The sequence below is a fragment of the Cucumis melo genome, chromosome 12, assembly GCF_025177605.1.
Source record: "Cucumis melo cultivar AY chromosome 12, USDA_Cmelo_AY_1.0, whole genome shotgun sequence".
Classification (NCBI taxonomy): domain Eukaryota; kingdom Viridiplantae; phylum Streptophyta; class Magnoliopsida; order Cucurbitales; family Cucurbitaceae; genus Cucumis; species Cucumis melo.
This window is the reverse complement of record NC_066868.1, coordinates 9,859,767-9,881,243: the sequence shown is the minus strand read 5'-3', so window position 1 is coordinate 9,881,243 and position 21,477 is coordinate 9,859,767. Positions and strand designations below refer to the sequence as shown.

Sequence of the window (21,477 nt, the reverse complement as noted above, 5' to 3'; positions counted from 1 at the left end):
GAATCTCCGGAGCAAGCCCTTTTGATAGTAATAAAAAAACACACATTCAATTACCACAACAGCTAAAACCTAAAACTAATACATTAACATATACTCAATCTTCCATATCTATCCTGGTAACAGCTAAAACCTAAAACTAATACATTAAAATTTCGAATTGATGAACAAGAATGAACAAGTACAATACATTAAAACATGCTAAAAACCCCAAATTAAAATCGCGACCACTTGAAAGAAGATGAAAATTTTACCGTCGTTGCTGTGAATGTGAGAGGGAGAATGAGAATGTGAGAGGATGTTTTTTGTGAACGCGGACGAATTTGATTCCAAGGGTGGGCGAACCTGGTTGCTGGTTGCTGTGAACGCGGTCGAGCGGATGAGTTTCAAAAAACCTGGTTGCTGTGAACGCAGTTGCTGTGAAAGCGGACGAGCGGATGAGTTTTTTTAGAAGGAGAGAAATGCGGCCGAATTTGATTCCAAGGGTGGGCGAACAGAACAACAATCGTGGCGGCGATAGAAATGGTGGCGATGATAAAAATGGTGGCGGCGATAAAAATGGTGGCGTCGATGAAAATGGTGGCGTCGATGAAAATGGTGGCGTCGATCGGAGAAGAAATTGATAGGAGTCGTTCGGAGAAGACGAGGGAGATGTCGAATAGATGGTCGAATGGTTTCGTATAGCAGACGGTCGAAAAGGGTAAAGTAAGAGAGAGAATGTTATTTTTTCAGAAAAAAAATTATTAAAAAAAATTAAATGGACCTTTAATGTCGGTGGAAAACCGACATTAAAGTGTCTAATTTATTCAAAAAATAAAAAAATTTAAATTTAAATTTAAATGGACCTTTAATGTCGGTTTTCAAAATGGCGGACCTTTAATGTCGTTTTAAAACCGACATTAAAACTTAGTCTTTAATGTCGGTGGAAAACCGACATTAAAGGTCCGCTTTTTCAAAACCGACATTAATGGTCTTTTTTCATTTTTTTCCAAGCGACATTAAAGGCTATATTTGTTCTAGTGTAGCCAAACTTTATAACTTTATTTCTGTTATTTACATTTCGTAATGGCTTTAACTTAGTATAAGGCGTTGAGTTGTTACAGGTCCAAAGAAAACTCTACAAGTGAGGAGTTGGATGAGGACAAATACTTTTTTGCAAGAGAAAATTGTCAATGAGATTAAGTGTCTTGGCAATGAAAAACTCAATTTATTGTAAAAAATTCTACAAAAGAAGTTCTTTTTGTTAGATGCATTGATAACAAGTGTGGTTGGAGATTGTGAGTGGTGAGATTGAAGGATTCGAATATATTCAAGATTAAAAAGTATGTCAAAGTTCCTTCGTGTTCTCTTGAGTTTTTGAATCGTGACCATAGGCATGCAAAATCTTGGGTTGTTGGAGAATTACTAAAGTTCAAATTCAAGGGAGTCGATCGCCTATACAAACCACCTGCTATCATAGAAGACTGAGGCAAGACAATGACATAAATATGAGTTGTGAAAAAGCATGGTTTGCTAGAGAAAATGCATATGAAGTGAGGGTCTCCTAATGAGTCATATAATCTACTGTTTTGATATGGTGAAACACTCAAACTTATAAATCCAGGTACAATGTTTCACATGGAACTTGAAGATGATCGTTTCTTCAAATATCTTTTTATGGTTGTTGGTTCATGTGTTCAAGGATTCTTAAATTGCATTAGGTCGATCATAGTTATGGATGGAACATTTCTTAAGAACAAATATTGAGGTCAGTTGATAGTTGTCGTTTGCTTAGATGATAACAATCAGATTTATCCTCTTGCCTTTGGAGTATTTGTTAGAGAAATAGATGCCTTAATATAGTAGTTCTTGGAAAATTTGAAAGAAGCAACAGGTGAGGTGCTTAATCAAGGCTTTTTGATAGATCGGAAAACATGCTTCTCCAAGGGTATTTCATCGATTTGTTCCTCTGCATTCCACTGCCTTTGTGTCCAACATTTGACTCAAAATTTGAAATATAAGTATAAGAATAACAAGTAGCTACTTTGTTTTACAATGCATCAAGAACATATCATGAATCAATGTTTCTAGAAAAGTGGAGAAGTATTCTTGCATTTCCTAATGGTTCGAGGAAATATTTAAACGACATTGGAATAGCACAATGATCTCGTGTTCACTGTCCAAGAAGACGTTATAACATGATGGCAACAAATATAGTAGATACCATAAATTGTGTATTGAAAGAACCTAGAGATTTGCCTATTGCTTCATTCCTTGAACATGTGAGAGCTTTGCTATAGCATTGGTTTTGGGAGAGTCAAGAAGAAGGTATTAAAGTGACATCTATACTGACAAATGGGTAGAATTAGTTCTACAAAAGAAAAAAGAACAAGCTTTAATAATGAAGGTCAACCAATTGACTTTTACCAATTCCATGTCAGAGAATTAGATAAGAAGGAGGTTGTAAATCTTTATACTCAAGAGTGCATTTGTAAGGAGTTTCAAGTTGCGCAACTACCATGCTCACATGCCATTGCTGCAGCACAGGATTGCAATATAAATATTTATAGTTTATCTGCTAATTATTACACTAATGAATAGTTATTAACAGCAAATTCAGAGGTCATCTACCCAGTTAGGAATCAATCGGATTGGAAGAAAAGTGAAGACTATGTGCAATATGAATGTCTTACCTCCGAAAGTAGTGAAAAACGTTGGTCGACCAAAGAAAAAAAGGATTCTAAATATCTGTGTTGCTCTCAAATTGCATAAGTGTGGTCGATGTAAAGAAATAGCCCACAACATATTAACGCTACCAATCTAGTTGCAATAACCGAGAAGTCGAGTATACAAGATTAGTCACTAAATCATAATGAGAAAATATACACTTAGTGATAGATATATTGTTTGTTGTATCGTAAGTTATAATAACACAGAGTATAACTATGGAAACACATAAAAGCATAGTGAACACATCAAACTTTGGTAACCCAGTTCGATGACACAACATCTACATCTAGGGGGTCATAGACCCATGATAAGAGATTATATGGCTCATGTAATAATTAATGATTACATTGTTGACCTAGGGTATAGCACTCTACATAGATCAACGTGTTGTCCATGAACTAACTCAACTATCAGTATTATTTATTGTATAAGAACAACTGTCATAATATGTAATATGAGCACTCCCCCTAAATCAATATTCATGAGCAATCAGATCATCAAGCCTTCTTGAAGTGTTGATTTATCTCTTATCTTTGGTGTACAGTATCGTAACTCATAGGTAAAAGAAGGGACACACTGAAACTTCCACAAATCTGAACATATCACCGCCAATGCTTTTTCGAGAAAACCCTTCTTCTCTCAACCGTAACTTTGTTGCACATTTGTGATACTTATATCTTCAACCATAACAATACCACACGGCCACAAGCTAATATTTTTTAGGTAAAAAACGTCATTAGAAAAACAACAGCCAACTCCATCAATTTATTAATAAATATGGTTAATATTTATTAATAACCAACTTGAGAATATATAGAAACGACCTCAACCAACATAATATCTTTATTAATAAATATTTTCCATATATTTATTAATAAACATAACAATCAAATCTCTAAAGCTAACTAAATATCTTTATTAATAAATATTACCCATTTATTTATTAATAGATATTAACCATATAGGAAATTAAGCTCCAATTTTGCCTTTAATAAAATAAGCCAACCAACCTCAATAACACATAATTATCAAATGTGTCCCAATCATCAGCCATTTTAAAAAAAAAAATTCAGTGTACTTTGGTTCTCCTATCTTTTCCTAATAAGGATAGCTCTATAAAGTACACCAAAAGCTAATTTGACTATATCATCGTTGACACCCTCAAAAAATATATTATTCCTAGCAGACTAAATAGACTCCTTTTTGGGACCTCATAGATCGATTACAATGTTAAACTCCCTCATTCCAAAAGTACAGAAACCACCCCCTAACAAGAAACTTATACGATCTTTCGTTTCATCTTCTACCTTCCTTACCAATAAGTAATGGATGAGTGGTTCATTGAAGATGATATTTATATCCAAAAAGTTGTCGAACCTTGTTTTCCTAAATAAGGCTAACTAATCGAGTTTGAGTTTGGCCTTAAAATTACATGTGTATTTTTCAAATGAGACAAACAACTTACTAGAGCCTGGAAATGATGGGACAGCTTAATCTTGTACATGGGTGTGTTAGTCAATGACGATGTCAGAACAGAAGCCTGAAAATAAAAGGAATAGACATGGTTTAATTAGAGAGGTTGCACTAATAGGAACAAATATGACCAATATAGAAAACAAGAAGAAACAAATGAAAAACATACAAAGGTCTCTCCGCCATGTGGGAAAGCACTTTAAATCACCTTAAGTCATATTGGATTGTGCAATTAAAGTTTGAAATGTGTGAGATGTGTGCGAGATAAAACATAAGTATCTAAAAGGCTTACTAAACGTGCATAAAAGCCCTCTAAAGGACTTAAGAGAGATAGAAATTTGATTTTGAAAGCATAGTGAAAGTTTGGAATGTGCGAGATGTATGTGATATAAAACATAAGTACCTAAAAGCCTAACTAAACATGCATAAAAACATTCCAAAGGACTTAAGAGGGGTATAAATTTGATTTTGAAATGCATAGTGAATGTTTAGAATGTGTAAGATGTGTACGAGATAAAATATAAGTACCTAAAAGTCTTACTAAACATGCACAAAAACAATCTAAAGGACCTAAAACGGGTAGAAATTTGATTTTGAAACGCATAGTAGAAGTTTGGAATGTGCGAGATGTGCGCGAGATGATACATAATTACCTAAAAGGCTTTCTAAGCATGCATAAATATATTTTAAAGTAGGGGTGTAAGAATAGCCTAAGCAACCCGACAACCAGGACTACCCACCCATATAATATGGATTGGGTTGGGTTAATTTAAAATGTGGATTGAGTTGAGTTGAAACTTTTGATTTTTTTTCAAGTTGGGTTGGGTTGCGGGTTTGAGGGTTGAAAATTTTGGGTCAACCCAACCCAACCCGATTTAATATAATAAATATAAATATTAATAAATAAATATATATTATATTTTATTATTATTTATTTATTTAATAGAAGTTAAACAATCTTAAGTTCCGAGAGTTTTTTTTTTTTTTTTTTTTTTTTTTGCTTAACTTGATGCAAAACATATTCGATTTACGATTGATGATTTCCATTTACAAACATTAAAATTTAGAAACGAAAAAAGAAAATAAAAATAATACAACCCAACCCATATTTTACGGGTAGGGTTGGGTTGGATTGGGTTGAAAACTTAATTCGGGTTATTCGGATCGGCAACCCAACCAACCCGAAAATATGGGTTGGGTTGAGAATGTCTCTCAACCCAACCTGTTTACACCCCTACTTTAAAGGACTTAAGACAGGCAGAAATTTGATTTCGAAACCCATAGTGAAAGTTTGGAATATGCGAGATGTATGAGAGATAAAACATAAGTACCTAAAAGGCTTACTAAACATGCATAAAAATGATAGAATGCGAGACATGGGCGACGAAAATTTGGATAAAAAATTACTCTAGATGCATCTAAACATTTTAGAGATTAACATGCCAAAACTATCCTAATTAAATGAAATTAGGGTTAAAAGAAAACTTACCCTCGTAGCTTCCCAATTCCTCGATGATCTCCTCACGAACTCGATCCAAGACCACCACTAGTGTTGACCCGCTATTCTCCATACTTAGAATCGGGTTGTGGGACCTGTAAGGTGGAGGAATTTGAGAGAGATGGATTTAGAGGAAGAAACCAACTTTTGGTTAAGAGAGAGATGTGAGAAAAAATTTTGGGAAAAAAAAATAATTTCTAAAATTATCAAAAGTTTTTTAAAATGAATTATCAAACAAATTTTATAAAATCATTACATGCAAAATGCATGAAAAAAACTTCACCAAAGATCAACACCCCATTCTCCACTCAATCTTAATGAGCTATGTGTTTACATCTTATGTAACCACTTATCCCACTCCCACTTTGTTAGTGGAATTTTCCAAAAAAAATGTTGGGTTTTCCCACTAACTTTAGTCCAAGGGCAATATGGTCATTTGACCATTCAAGTCAAAGTTAAATGTCAACATTTTGACTTTTTACCATTTTATCCGTAACGAATCCCGACCTCTCGAGCATGAATCCGCATTCATTTTTCCAAAATTCAAATCATATTTGAATATAAAGTCGATCAAAGTTTGACTTTTCAAAGTCAAAAGTCCACATTTTGACTTTTTACAACTTTGACCATTTTCATCGATTCTAAGCTTTCGAATATAATTTCGTATTCATATTTTTAATATTTAAATCACATTTAAACATATATTCATCGGTTTCTCTCTCTTTACCTAATTTGAACAATTTAAATTATTTCATCGTATTGTTCTATGTTAATTCTATATGAGCTACCAGAGGAATGTAATGGACCTATAGATCATGGGCTCCAACGATCCGAGATTAAATGGTTAAATCCTTTTAGACCGAGCTAATTAACATTCGTTAACTAACGGATCATTTCACTAAAGATATATTTGTGTCAATCTGATATAACCATGATCAATAAGTTAATCATTCACAAGTTGTTCGTAATCTCGATTGGGTCAAAATATCATTTTACCCCCGAGATTACATCTTATTCTTTAAGTCCCACTAATCCACTATTGGCAATTAGTTTTAGGTCCAACGTACAAACCGAATTCCTCTCGAGCCAATGAGAGGGTAGAGCCCCTTGTTCGAGACTTGTATATTCATTTCTTAAGAAAAAAACATATCTATTAACCTTAAAGCAGGTATGAGTGAATTTCGCCTTGCACCCTATGTCCCTAGTCATCCACCCGATCTTACCTTTAAAATGAAAGGCTTATTGGGCCAACATTGTTGAGTTGTCTTCATCTATACAGATCTAAAGATAATTCCGTGTGAACAAAAATCCATAGTTAGCTCAGGATTAAGATTAAGTTACTTAGGTCATCAAATATCGAAATAGTCAGTTTTATATGGTTAACGGTGTTATAACTTTAAAGTGACTATTTCATGTTTTCAGTCTTTAAGTTAATTCTTTACATAGGAGCCCCCACTTCCATGTCTTTACATGAACGATTCAGGATCACATCATTTGCACTAACTACAAAGCGGGTTGAATCCATAGTGTTCTCAAAATAAGGCCCCCAGCCTTGTTCATACACTATAAATCATTTGTGTTATATACTCGAACTTGATCCACATTTATATCTCTATAAAAAGTTCAAGTCTACACAAGATAGCCTCGAGACCTTAATTTATTGGATTCAAGACTTTCTAAACAAACATAAAAGCACTCAAACAAAAGACTTTATAGAGGTAGAAATTTAATTTCAAAATGCATAGTGAAAGATTGGAATATGCAAGATGTATGTGAGATGTGTGTGAGATAAAACATAAGTATCTAAAAGGCTTCCTAAACATGCGTAAAAGCACTCCAAAGGACATAACAGAGGTAAAAATTAGATTTTGAAACGCATAGTGAATTTGAAATGTGCGAGATAAAACATAAGTATCTAAAAGACTTCCTAAACACGCGTAAAAGCACTCTAAAGGAATTAAGAGAGGTAGAAATTTGATTTTGGAACGTATAGTGGCAATTTGGAATGTACGAGATGTGTACGAGATAAAAGATAACTACCGAAAAGGCTTCCTAAACATGCGTAAAAGCAATCTAAAAGACTTAAGAGAGGTACATAATTGATTTTGGAACACATAGTAAAAGTTTGGAATTTGCGAGATAATACACAAGTCCTTAAAATATGATGCAATTTCCTTACAATTAGACAATCATTGAAAACAAAAGTTACAAAACAATAAAAATCCATGAAAGATTGTAATTTCCTTCCCAAGCCGTTAAAATATGTTGCAAAAATCAAGTTAATGAACAGTCATTTGGAATTCAACTAGATTATGTTATTTCCAAACAAAACCCATTTGATACTCTTATGTACTTGTCATGATGATTGAGAAAGCAAAATAAATCCAATGCCCCATTACAAAAGGAAATTCATAGTAGTAAACCACCATTAGCGGAATCAAAGATATAAATCTATTGATTAAAAAGGCACAAAATTTGTAGAAGGCATAACTTATGATTCAAGTAAAAGAGAAATGTGAGTAAATTAAAGAAAATGGAGGAAAGTGATTAAAAGAAGAATCTACAGGAAAAGAAATTGGGGTAGGTGAAAATGGTGGGTTTATGTATGTAGAAGTTTGAAATGGAGGTCATCGGATGTCGGAATGAGCAATATCTTGAAAAAGGGGGAAAGGAAAAATGGGTTTGAGATGGAGGTCACCGAGATGAGGAAAACAACAAGAAAAAAGTGGAAAATTGCGTAAAGTGGATATGAATTAAATAAAATGCATAAAATGGAAAATTGCCTCACCGTTGTTGTTGCAGACGTTCACTGGAGGAGAGGATTATTCAAACGTTCACCGTTGTGTTGAAGGAGAAGGGATTCACGGGCAGGAGAGCAAGAGCCAAATGGTTTTTTTTTTTTTTTTTTACATTGTGTTTTAGATTAAGGAGAAGGGATATCTCATCAAGGGCAAAATTGACTTTTCACTATAACTTTGTCTTAAAACTCTACTCTTTTTTTTCCGACCCTAATCCTAAGAGTCACCAACCCCTCCAAAATTGACCTATTTTAATTTTCCTACTTTTTCAATAGCAAATCACATGGACAAACAAATCTGATATATTTTTTTTATTTCGATCTTCAATTTCAATTCAATCATCTGCAACCCAAACTTTTTTCTTAAGGCCGTTAATTTACTAAAGTTCTCCAAGTACTGCTCCTCTCCAACCTAAAAGTTCTATATGTGTATGAACCTCCATGGGTTCCAGATCTTCACGAAGATCTATGTTTTAGCTTAAAAGTTCTTTGATAGACTTTTACATGGATCTCCACCTCCGATCCAAAAGCCCATGATCTTAATTTCTCTTCGTTCTAGTTCTTCGTGGGTAGGTCTTTATAGTTGATATCCAAATTGATTTCTAGAATCATTTTGAAAAATGATTTAATTTAAGAGTGGTTAAATGTGTTGAAGAAGTTTTGAACATAAAATTTCAAAATATCTTAAGACCCTATGTTTACAAACTTTCCATTCGTATACTCGTGTTCCATAAGCATAAGGAAATATATCCATACCAACAAATAAAGTCTAAAGATAAAAGATACGTACGATCCAAATATCAATGTGTGATCTACCAACACCAATTTTAATTATGGCTTGATACATCAATTTTGATTATTAATCAATTCATTGTTCTGACAAAAAGTTAAAGAAGACAAGTTAAATATTTGAAAATAATGCTAGTCGTGGAGAAAAATAGTTCACAGTTACTTGATCTCTAGTCCAACAACCATTAATATTGAATTTCATTTATAGAGAGAATCAGGTTAGGTTTGGGGAATCATAGACCATATAAATGCAACTAAATAATAAATAGTAATAGTAAATACCAAACAAAAAAAAGTCGAAAACGATTTTCACCGGTGAGGGATATAAAAGAATCAATCAAATTGGCTACACCAACACAAAAACCTAAATTCCACAGCAATTACTCCAATCATGTTCTAACCTAAAGCTGTAGATTTCAAAAACAAAAGACAGCTATGAATTTTTCTGCAAAGTGTAAGAGTGTACTACTCTGAATCTATGAACTTCAGAAACATCTAAGAAAAGAAGATAAAAGGACTGAACCAATAGACATAAATTTCCTTATTAGTATTAATCTAAAATTTTGCATGATATTCCCACAAAATGACCTGTTAAGGTAAGGTATAAACTACTGGTTATTTACATGCATATGTACATGCAAAAACCCAAAAAACCCATGGTGAGTGTATGCACTCCCCCCTTCCCAAAAAAAAAAACAGAGTAGAACACAAGTGTAGTAGCAATTTTTAAAAATAGTTTTGTACCTGGTGCTCCAATTTTCCATCAAGAAAGCACCAATAAAGCTAATATGTACCAAAATAAGAGACGGACCCTAAAGAAGGAGAGCTTCCAAAACCAAAACTCATAACACACCAACCACATCCTCTCACACGCTCAACAGTAAAACATCACATCCTTCACATTTTCTTTTATGCTTGGCAGCCGTTGAATCTCTACATTCCCACCACCTGAACTTGTGGAACCGCTGTCGGATGAATCACCCTCTATGTAATAGCGGGCACGAAAGGCTGCAAGATGGGCATAATATGCTGGTGGAACTGCAAAACAAACATAATGTATGCGAGCATTACATAAATAGAACTTTATAACTGAATTGAGAACTGGGGAATTGTTGTTGTTATCTTTATTAGATCGTACCAATGGAAACCGACCGAGTGCACCTTGCATACCTTTAAAACAACAAAACAGCAACAATATATTTTAAGCATTGCAAAACAAAAACAAAAAAAATATTGGAAAAAAGAAACAAGCAATAAGAGAACGAGAACAATTTCAGCACTCACGTGTAGCAAAGATTATTAGTAAGCATCTGCATTGCATCGGCAGTGAATTTGTTTTCATCATACAAAACGTGATAATGTGTTGGCCTACTCGTCCCCTATACAAAGAACACAGATTAAATTCAGATTCCAACTAACACAGAAAGAAGATGTTGAGTACATGTGTAAAAATGGTGAAAGGTTTTCAACCTGAATGCCGGCATGGCTGTTTAAATAGAAATCAAATTCCGTTGGATGGCAAATACTGGTGTCGACAACAGTACCTACCATCAAATACAAACAGCATAATTTAAATTTCACATGAAGATTGATCTTTCATGATCCACAAGTTAGATAATAAGATTGATAACCTGGAAGGATGTTTCCACTCCGATCAGTGTCCGCATTGGTGGGGAAAAGACGGGTATGATGTCTCTTTTGCACCACAACAAAGGTAATCGGAGGCTGGTAACCCTCTTCAAGAGAGGCACACGCCTAATCAATTAGAAAGATCAGTAGGGCACATTGAAATAAGATTTTGCCCATTGATACTCACATATATAACTAATATAATAATATCAACATTAACCAATGCTAATGTACCTTCCTGATTGCATCCACCTCATAAAATAAAACTTGTGAGAACTGTCCTTCACTTACACCATCTCTGTCAATGGAAACCCAAAATCAGCAAACAAATGGATTTAAATCCAAACCCCATATTCATATTATTCTCCAAAATACAAAAGTAAACAAACCTGTAAAAAATTATTCTGTGCGGTTTCATATTTGTTGACCTTCTAAAAGCAATGAAAAGCTCCCTGGAGACCAAAAGATTAATAATTTAAATAATTAAATTAAAAAAAGAAAAGGTAAAAAACCAGAACGAATAAAAAAAAACATTTTCAGCAATTTCAAGGCTAGATAACCTTGTACAGCTGCTTACGTGATGAAATTATACAGCTGCTTACCTGATCATTCCTGCACGCACCAACCCTTTCTGAGGATCTTTATCCTCTCTGTACAAATCTTGTATAATTTCATCACGGTGACCCTGAGCTGAAACGATTCCTCTATACTTCGTTACCTCGGGCCAGTCCATTGAGGCAACAACCTGCAATTAACCATGTATGTCTTCACAAAACAGAGATGAATAAAAGGATAAAAAAGAAAACAAAGCACACAGGACTTACAGCTGCTATTGAAGGACTGGAGTCCTCTCCAGGTTGTGGGTGTGTTACATCTGCTCCAAAGATTATTGTAGGCCGATCTGAAACAAGAGGAATTCTCCGCTGAATAGCATCATTTAGGACATTGTTTCTTCCCCCAACCTATAAAATTAAGTTCATTTAAAATAAATAATCAAATGAAATTTACAAAGATGATGCTGACTCCAAAAGAGAGCACACATAGCTTAACGTAAAATTTAAGGGCCAAAAAATGAACTATAAATATTTAGTTCATTTAAAATAAATAATCAAATGAAATTACAAAGATGATGCTGACTCTAAAGGAGAGCACACAGACCTTAACGTTAATTTTAAGGGCCACATTTTCAAAGTACTGCTTGTTCAGCTTTTGTGCTTGCCTAGGTTGGCAGCATTGTGAAACTATTCCAAGCTCAGTCTCACATATCCTTTTGATCTTCCCTGCAAGGACCAGCACAATTTAATGGTGCCAACGATCACAGCTCCACATGGTATTAGTGAGAATAAAATTCTTACAAAGGGCATCTGTTGCTCACCATAGGAACCAGAAATATCAGGTAAAATAATTATGAGCAACTGAAGAGATTTGCCCTGGGGTCCCAAACTTTTTAAAGAATGGCTATGAATGTCTCTAAGTGCACCATCAATTTGATTTGCATGTGCAGTACGTACAGGAAACAGCGGTGTAGGATTGAAAACCTTACAACAACAGATCCCAAAACATATTTATACAAATTATTAAGAATGAAACAGGAATATTAACTTTTGGAATAAAAACCAACTTAGTAATAGTTCTTTCTTACCATTCCTTTGCTATTGCACATGCTAACCAACTGATGACAAAATTCAGATGGCAAACCTGGATCCAACCGTGAAGAGAAGTTCACACAGCCCCAATAATCAACTCTACCACCATTGATCATTTTCTAATATACCACAAGATTAAAATAATAACATGTTTAAAAAAAATTGATCAAAACAATACGTTTTCACTTCATAAAGGAACATATAAGATACTTCAACTCAAGCTAAGTTGTAAAATTATATCATAACTACAAGGCTTGAATAATAAGGGAATATTTGATTGAGATAATAAGTTCATGGATGTTGGGAAAAATATTGTTGAGTATTAACTGTGTTTAGCTTTTACATGGAAATGTTATCAAATTTTCATTTTAATAGGAACAAATGTTGTTTGCATTTGTTTCTTCAAAATTCTTAACCTATAATACATTAATTAGTGAACTGATATCCCAATAAGAAAATGTGGTTCAAATAGGTTAACGAATTTAGTTTGTGTACTATAATTATAATTTAACTAATTGCAAGTAATAATACTACAGAATGGATTGCATGATCAAAAACTGAAAAATTAGATGTGAAATAAAATTTGTTAGGCACCTACCTTGTTAATCATATTCCATTGACCCATCCTTGGATCAACTCTTGATTCTTTGCCAGTATCGTGATATTTTAGCTGCAAATATTAATTCTTGTAATCAAATAAAAATGGAAAAAATAAACTACTCATTGTCTTTAAACAGTTAAGATTATTAGAATTACCATTGGGGATGGCAAAACACGAGCACCAACATCACATAACCCAGATTCAACATTAATGCCAAAATCGTTGACAATTTTATCTTTAGAATGATCGATCTTATCAACCATCTGCCAAATGAATATATACATAAAAGTTCATATCAAACCTGCAAAAGCAGAAAGTTTACAACAAATAGACAGAAACCATACTTTACCTTCCCTATACTTTCTGCCCTGTTCGTAGGTCTCTGACAAGTCGCTCTTAGCATCTCAGTTACTTGGCGTTCATTCAATTTTTTGGTATATCTCTGCCCAGCAACAATCTTACAAACCTACAATAACAATAGCAATTGGTAAGGAAAAACCTAATTAATAATATCTTCAAATAATCATTGAATCAAGGATACTTCAAATCACAAATAATCATATCAAACATACATACCTCCATAGGCAAATAAACAGGCTTTGCATCACTACCAGCTTGTATAGCTGGTAAAGATGGATATTTGAGTGCCACACCATATTTTTCACGAAAGTACTGTGCAACAGAGATTCGGGTTTTCTGATCATCAAGAGTAAACCTAAAAATAAACCAAGAATAGCAATAAATTTAAAAAGTCAAAACAAAAGTGCCATTAATGCCTTGCTAGCCACTATCAAACTCAATTTTAATAATTTAAAAATAAAAATAAAAATAAATAAATAAATAAATGATAATAATAATAATAATAAATTATTTTTAAAAAAAAAAAAAAAAAAAAAAAAAAAAAAAAAAACCTTCTAAGCTAATTTCAGATTCTTCTGAATACAAAATCATGGCATGTAGAGAGCAAGATAAGAGGAACAAGGCTGGAACCAAAGCCAATTACAACGTAGACAAGAACAATAAACACCAATATGACTAGTTGAAACTGCTTCTGATTCAAAAAAAAAAATCCCTAAAGAATTCAAGAAACTACCACAACAAAAGATTCAAAGAAACAAACTAAATGGTTAGGTACAATTTTGAAAAACAATTGACCAACAGCAATTATGGTTCAAACCACAATCTTTGTGATAGCAAAGGAAGAGATTAAACAATGTTCTGCATTAGATACTAAATTTTATTAATCATCCTGAAGCATAAACATTCATTCTTTCAATATTTCTATACAAAAAATATAGTGACCACATTCAAATCTGCAGTACCCCAAGAAAAATAAATTACTGTTCCTCCCTTGTTCAAATGACAAGTTCTTTTCTAACAATATGTCTTAGGTAATATCTACTTCATGCTTGTCATATCAGATCATGTCTACAAAAATGCATATACTTAAAAAAGGTCTTAATCTAAAATAAATTCCACCCTAATAAACTTCAAATGCATTTCTGACGCTAGCTCCAAATGAATTTGGAGAAGCAGAAAAATGAACTCACATTAATCTGTTAACAGGCTCTGATGATATCCCAGTAATTTTGTAGGTCCTGGCATGCTCCCTACAGGTAAGTCCAACCTTCACACCTCTAAGTACCTTTCGGATCTGATATTAAGCAAAAAAACAGTTGTTATATATACGTAAAACATAAATACTACATTTCTGAGGATAAAAAAAAATTCTGCACTTCAAAACCCATAAACATCACATGTGCATATATTAATGATAGTTTGAATAACCTTGCGACAATCCTGATCAGACATTGGCCTTGAGAAATTCCTTAGGTTGAAGTGTTTAACAACATATTCTGTCACACATATTGGTTCATAAAATGATCTAGCTGACACATCTGCAATACAGAACTCGTGAATGTTAAAAAGAGCAGCAATGAAGAGTCAATGAATAATTCGAAGTGGTACCTATATTTAAAGATAAACCCATTTGTACAGGTCGTAGACTTTGGTAATATCCCCTCCAATACTCAACACCATTACCGAGATCACCTGGCTCCCCCAATTCAAGCGCAAAAAATGACCTTCCAACAACTGTGTATCTGGAATAACAAATGGTTATCATTTCCGCCCATGAACTACAATACTATATACAGTACTAAAGAGTTTCAAATAAACTAACTCGACAGATGGTTTTGTTCTCAAAACAACATCAAGAACTTGTATAGTCTCCTGTGGTGCATCTCGTTGACGTCCATGTATAAACTGTTGTAGATGATGGAGGTCTGGTTTGGAGGCAAATTTGATAGATACTTTGAACTCTCGTTCTTTCCTGTGGAATGAATTACAGATAAACTAAACGTTGATAGTTCATACATAGGCAGATACATGAGTGGTAGGGATATACCTTGTTGGTTGGGAAGACCCAGCACCATCTTTACGGACTAATTTTATCATGAACTCTTTGGACGAAAATGGAAGTTGACCAGCAACATAAACACTTTTTCCTCCATCATATGCTAGATATCTTCCACCTAAATGAGATTCTCTATACGTATTTGCAAGCTGGTTTATTATATCTCGGCAGACCCTTTTGGATGCAACTTCAGGAGTAATAGAAACCTAAAACCACATTCAATGCTCTATCATTCACTGAAATACAAAGAATACTCCCATAGCATAGACCAATAAATGACTACCAAAGAGTTTAAGATTTTACCTAGAAGATCAAATGCGGATTACAAATGTCATTCACAGAACAGATTATATAAAAACTAATTAAATAGTTCATTTAGACGAAAATGGAAAATGAATAGCAACATGAACCCTCTTTACACTGTCTGATGCTAGTACCGTTCCAACTACACGAGATTCTGCATATATTTCTATAAACTCGTAACATCAGGTGTCATAGAATTCTAACATCACAAATAAAATCACACATACAAAATTCTCTGGACACTAAGTTACTAAGGACACTCCCAAACCAGTGCCTACCGTTATCAACAATTTCAAAATGATATTTCAAAATATCAAATGAGATACCAAAAATTGTACAGAAAAATATTTTCGTCCGTATGTTAAATGCATACAACACATCAAAAGCGCGCCAAGGATGTAGCCTTTAAGAGCAAAAGAACAAAGAAAAATTAAGAGCGAACCGGAATAGTGAAGTAGATGATCCATAAGATTAAAAGAAACTAACCAATAGAAGTATCCACTATCCAGCACCACATATAGAAGAGAAAATGTTCTACAAAGGAAAATTCCGCTTACATCGTAATGGTAGAGATCTTTGTCAGCAACTTGAACCAGGAAATGATTGGCACGAACAACAACTTTCCGGCCAGCGGTTCCATATCCCGGCCTCTTCGCCACAGTCAAATCTTTAGATGAAGACGGCGGAACATTCTGCGGCGTCAATGTCATCTTCTCCACTTGTGCTTCGATCTTGGAAACCTCAGGCTGTGAGAGCGCAGCAGTTCCCGATGAGGAAGCAGAAGATGTTCCCGTTGAAGTCTGGGGAGGAGGAGGGGAAGCAACCGGAGTAGGCTGAGGAGGCGCGGAAACAACCGGAGTAGGCTGAGGAGACGGAGAATGGAACTGCTGAGTAGCCGGATGACCTACCCTGCCTCCATCTCTCCCACCACCGCCTCGTCCACCTCTTCCACCGCCACCTCTGCCGCTACCACCACCGCCGCCGCGAGATACAGCCGGCGAGGGCTGTCCACCACGACCACCCGAACCACGACCGCCGCCGCCTCGGCGAGACATTTTGCTTGAGATTTTCGATGAAGAAGACAACGGAAGAGTTGAGAGGTTTGATGAAAGCGAGTGAGTTGACAGTGGGTGTGTGTGTTTATATAGAAACAGAGAGAGAAAACGCAACTTTGGAGAGAGAGGAGAGAAAATGGAAAAATGGTGACCTTTTTTTTCTTTTTTTCTCTTTTTTCTTTTTTTTTTCTTTTTTTTTTTCTTTTCCAAATAATTCAAAATAGAGACCTTCTTTCCCTTAAGAAGAAGTATTAGACAAAAAGGATTTTAATATTTGAAATCCATTTTAATTCAATGCTCTTCTCTTTTCCTTGATGAGGAGATTACTCCATATATATAATTATATGTAAGTAATGTCCATTAATATTTTACTAAGAAATTATAGTGTTTTTTGTATTTGAGATCTATAGATTTCTTTTATAAAATAAGAAAATCATAATTTATTAAATAGGTTATTGATTCACTAGATTTTTTTAGTTTAAATTATTATAATATATATTTGAAATATAAACTAGTTTAGTTAAAAAAAAATAAAATAATAAATATGGTGACAAATAATTAAAAAAAAAGTTATGAAAGTAAAATAATAAAAATTGTAGTTAACAAAAAGTCTTAAAATAGTGTTGATCATATAAAATTAGATGGGCAAGGACTATCTTAAGCTTATAGTAACGACATTATGCTATCGTAAATATTATTTTATATACTCTCCAATTAGTGAGGATATTTGTTGATTTTTATTATTTTACACTCGTCATTCTTTTATTTAGTGTTAAGTTATCTTCTTCTCAAACTCTTGATTATATGATCATAAGATGTGTGTATGTTAGGTTAAATGAAAACTGTAGCCTCTACGTATATTTAATAATAGTCTTTGAATTTTTTAAAATAACATATTTGAATTTCCAAATCTTTAAACGAAAATGTCTTTCATCATTTATTTTAATATTCGAGATTTTCAAGATTAACTCATTGATTAGACATACATGTTAAAGATAGGCTAAAATTTTCAATATTGTATTTTAAGAGTATTAAAATAGATGAATGAGTATTAGATACTTTAATTAACATCGCCTCAAGTTTATTGCCAAAAATTAAAAAGCACATAAATTCATCAGATTAGACCATGAAGTAAGAGTTTGTGGAAATTGAGTTTGAAAATAGTTTAGAAACAAAAATTGAAAAATACCTCATTTTGTGGTTAAAAAAATTTGGAATCATTGAAGAGTAGGAAAGTGATGGTATTATATATTTATTAAAAAAAGAAAAAAGAAAAAAACAAAAGAAGTATATTCTGCTTTAAATGAAAACCTTCCAAACCCCGAGAAAGAGGAAAGAAATGGATCGTGGTACAGTGGGACGGTGTTTAAAGACTCCCATAACCCCGACCGTACCGTTTTGAAACCGACACCTGGACGTCTATGGTTACCGGAATCCAATTTGGTAACTGCAAGATCGTGGCCTTAATTTTTAACCGTTCCGCGCAATTACCGTGGGAGTGGCTTCTCAGAGAACCTCTTCCTTTTCCTTTTGTTTTCCCCTCTCTCCCAAATTATTCTTCGCCTAATCATTTTTTAAAGAAATTGTTTTCATAATTTGATAATAACTTTTTTAAAGAAATTATCAAATTACAACATTCCACAAAATAATTTTTAAAAATCGTTTAATTGTTTTATTATGATTTATATTTTGCTGAGAAAAAATATTAATCTTAACAGATTTGTAAGTATGTGATTAGAATTATTTGACAATCCACACTACCCAAATTTTTTAGGTTTCGTGACTAAATTAATTTTTTTAACAAAACTAAAATTAGATTTGGTTAAATTTATTTTTTCTGTGGATTCTCAATCCAACCAATTCAATTTTCAGATTGCTAAAAATATAGGATTTACAAAATAAATAATATTTGTTAAAGAATAGAAAAAGTAGCCAAACTAATTTGAATTTAATTAATTAAATTAATAGATTTCAAAAATACCTCAAATACATCTGCAATTAATTTATTCCAAAAATAAATATATTTTTTAAATCGTAACATTCTAGATATCATTGGGATTTAAAACATAAATAAAATATATTTTGATTTAGGTTTCTAAAAACTAATAGACTTAAATTTTCAACCTTTTGTAGTTTGAAATTGAAACAACCTCTTCAACGATTCTGATCAAGAACACTTGGTGGAGCATCATTATTGTGTTTCCAACTAAACTCCTTTCTTACCGCGGGATGTTGGGTTCGGATAAGTGATAAATTTGATGGATTTTTGGAGTTCTGAGTGATTTTGGTTGAAGGATGTTTATTTTTCAAAAGAAAAATATTCCAGCATGAAGAATATTTGATTGACCTCTTCCCATCTTCTTCTTCTTCCATATATATTGAAGTTTTATGCAAGATTAACTAACCACGGCAGAATTGCAACTATCTGTTCATCATTTAAGTGGCAACATGTGAATTCACAATAGCTTAAGCAAGTAGACTCATCAATTCATACAAACCCACTAACCACAGCTTAATTGAATTTCTCAAATTCAATTTAAATGATCCCAACCCCAATTCGTAAAATGTTGGCTTTTATTTTAAAAAGTTAATTTTAAATATTAATCGTTTTGCACTTAATCCCGACTTCTTCCAAAATCGATCACTTTGGACTTTGAATCCATGTTCAAAATTAAATATTTTCAGTCCTCCTTGTCATTTAATTTATAATTAAAAGATTTTAGGTTAATTAATATATCCTTATTAACTAATATTTACTATCAAAACTAAATTCAAACATTTTGAATTTACTAAATAACACTATTCTAAGGTTTAATTCGATAGGAGTTGCTCCAACAATCCAATATTAATTGACATCTAGTTAGCAAATATTCGTTAACTACTACACTTCACCCCACTAAAACTTGCACTATTCTCAGCATAGATATATTTATATCCACTCGGTATAACTATCATTGGTAAGTTAACCCTTCACATGGTGTGTTCGCAATCACAAATGGGATCGAATGTTCGTTTTATCTCGTAGTTACATCATATTCCTTAAGTCCAACTAATCCTCTAATGAACAATATTAGTTTGTGATTCAACTACCAAACCGAGTCTTCCTTGAGTCTCACCAATCCTCTAATGAAAATTGGTTTGTAATCTAACTACCAAACCAAGTCTTTCTCAAGTCAAAGAGAGAGGTGAGACCCCTTGTTTAAGACCCCGAGTCAGCACTTAAGGAAACCAACCTCTCTACTATCTCTAGAAGCGAGTAAGAGTAAATTCCATCTTGTATCATGTATTCTTATCTATCCATACTTACCCCTGAAATAGAAGGCTTGTTGAGACACCGATATCTAACCCATCTCACCGATGCATATCAAAGTACAATCTTAAATAAACAGGAGTTCATAGTAAGCTGAGGATTAAGGTCAATTACCTAAGTCATCGTATTGAAATAGCCAGTCTTAATTAATAATAAACGACGTTATAAAGTACGAGTGACTTATTTCTATGTCCGATTTTATACAAACTTTTTGCATAGGGATGTCCCTCGATCACATGTCTACATATGAACTATTTAGAATCACATCGTTTATAACACTTAAACAGTAAACGATGTTATAAAATAAAAGTGACTTATTTCTTAGTCTGATTTTATACAAAAATTTTGCATATGAATGTCCCTCACTCTCATGTTTACACATGAACAATTTAGAACCACGTCGTTTATAAAATTTTACAAGACAGATTTTGTAACTTTTACAAAATAGGTCACATCCAATATTGTCCCCAAAATAAGGCATTCGACCTTATCCATATATTATAAACCGTTTAAGCTATCTAATCGAACTTGATCCACTTTTATGTCTCCACATAAAGTTCAAGTAATTGTACTAGTAGTATGGGTCTTGTTTTATTGGATTTAGGGTTTTCTAATACAAAATGAGCAATTCACATTCTATAATACTTTTTATTGAATATATCTCAATAACTTTATTGCAAATAGAAATGTGTTTACTATTCACAAACCATGAGTTTTAAAACATAAAAGTCAACATGTCCCAGCTCAAAGTAAAATTTTGAGCCAAAGGAAGACGTTCAACCGAGGTTGAGGCTAAGGTCAACCCTAACCAAACACGAAATCAAACACATCCCTTTGGTCCATTGATTATCTAGTTATTCTAAGAAGACTCAAAAACCTTGGAGCACATTCTATATCAACTTTCTCTATAAATACAATTATTATATAACTTCATAGAAAATAACTTGAGTCTTACCCACGAGCTGTCTCTAGCTTCTACTCTTTTTTACTCTGTGACTTAGATATAAGAAAAGTTCAAATTATTTCAGTTTTATTTGTTGCATAAGGAAAAAAAAGAAAGATAAAAGACACATTTTATTTATTTTTAACCACATCATACTAATAATTTATATTGTCAGTTCATAAGCTAAAATAATGATATTTTGAGTAATTCTATGAAAGTTAGACGATTAAGGAAAATGTATGATTAATACATTTTTCAAATAAAATATTAATGACTTTCATCTGAAATTAACGATAATGTATTTTTAATTT

The 21,477-nt window shown here is 33.1% G+C and overlaps 1 protein-coding gene and 1 long non-coding RNA gene across 3 annotated transcripts; both read right to left on the bottom strand.

The window, feature by feature from the left end:
• Positions 1 to 2,822: 2,822 nt before the first annotated feature.
• On the bottom strand, positions 2,823 to 8,635 carry LOC107992020 (uncharacterized). 2 transcript variants are annotated; one of them, XR_001764422.2, is made up of 4 exons: positions 8,466 to 8,635; positions 5,669 to 5,772; positions 4,172 to 4,246; positions 2,823 to 3,415 (listed from the first exon to the last, which is right to left on the bottom strand). It is a non-coding gene; the product is annotated as an uncharacterized LOC107992020 (long non-coding RNA). The 2 variants fall into 2 exon arrangements; XR_001764419.2 differs by lacking the exon at positions 2,823 to 3,415 and having other exon boundaries at positions 3,732 to 4,246.
• Positions 8,636 to 9,789: 1,154 nt separating this feature from the next.
• Positions 9,790 to 17,051, bottom strand: LOC103500648 (protein argonaute 5). Its single transcript, XM_008464026.3, has 22 exons — positions 16,416 to 17,051; positions 15,547 to 15,761; positions 15,322 to 15,471; positions 15,108 to 15,241; positions 14,928 to 15,037; positions 14,690 to 14,793; positions 13,716 to 13,854; positions 13,489 to 13,605; positions 13,295 to 13,402; positions 13,137 to 13,208; positions 12,535 to 12,657; positions 12,268 to 12,430; positions 12,051 to 12,172; positions 11,717 to 11,854; positions 11,495 to 11,637; positions 11,282 to 11,344; positions 11,127 to 11,190; positions 10,895 to 11,018; positions 10,734 to 10,807; positions 10,548 to 10,642; positions 10,402 to 10,433; positions 9,790 to 10,301 (listed from the first exon to the last, which is right to left on the bottom strand). The coding sequence occupies exons 1-22, from the start codon at positions 16,911 to 16,913 to the stop codon at positions 10,138 to 10,140; spliced, it is 2,952 nt and encodes a 983-aa protein (XP_008462248.2). The 5' UTR covers positions 16,914 to 17,051; the 3' UTR covers positions 9,790 to 10,137.
• Between the last annotated feature and the right edge of the window lie 4,426 nt (positions 17,052 to 21,477).

Bases quoted from the DNA above. Each gene is read 5' to 3' on its own strand.
- LOC103500648 (XM_008464026.3), bottom strand. From the start codon at position 16,913: ATGTCTCGCCGAGGCGGCGGCGGTCGTGGTTCGGGTGGTCGTGGTGGA. The intron at 13,606-13,715 runs GTATGTATGTTT...TTGTTATTGTAG, and splicing joins CTGTTTATTTGCCTATGGAG to GTTTGTAAGATTGTTGCTGG. The intron at 10,808-10,894 runs GTTATCAATCTT...ATTTGATGGTAG, and splicing joins GAGTGGAAACATCCTTCCAG to GTACTGTTGTCGACACCAGT.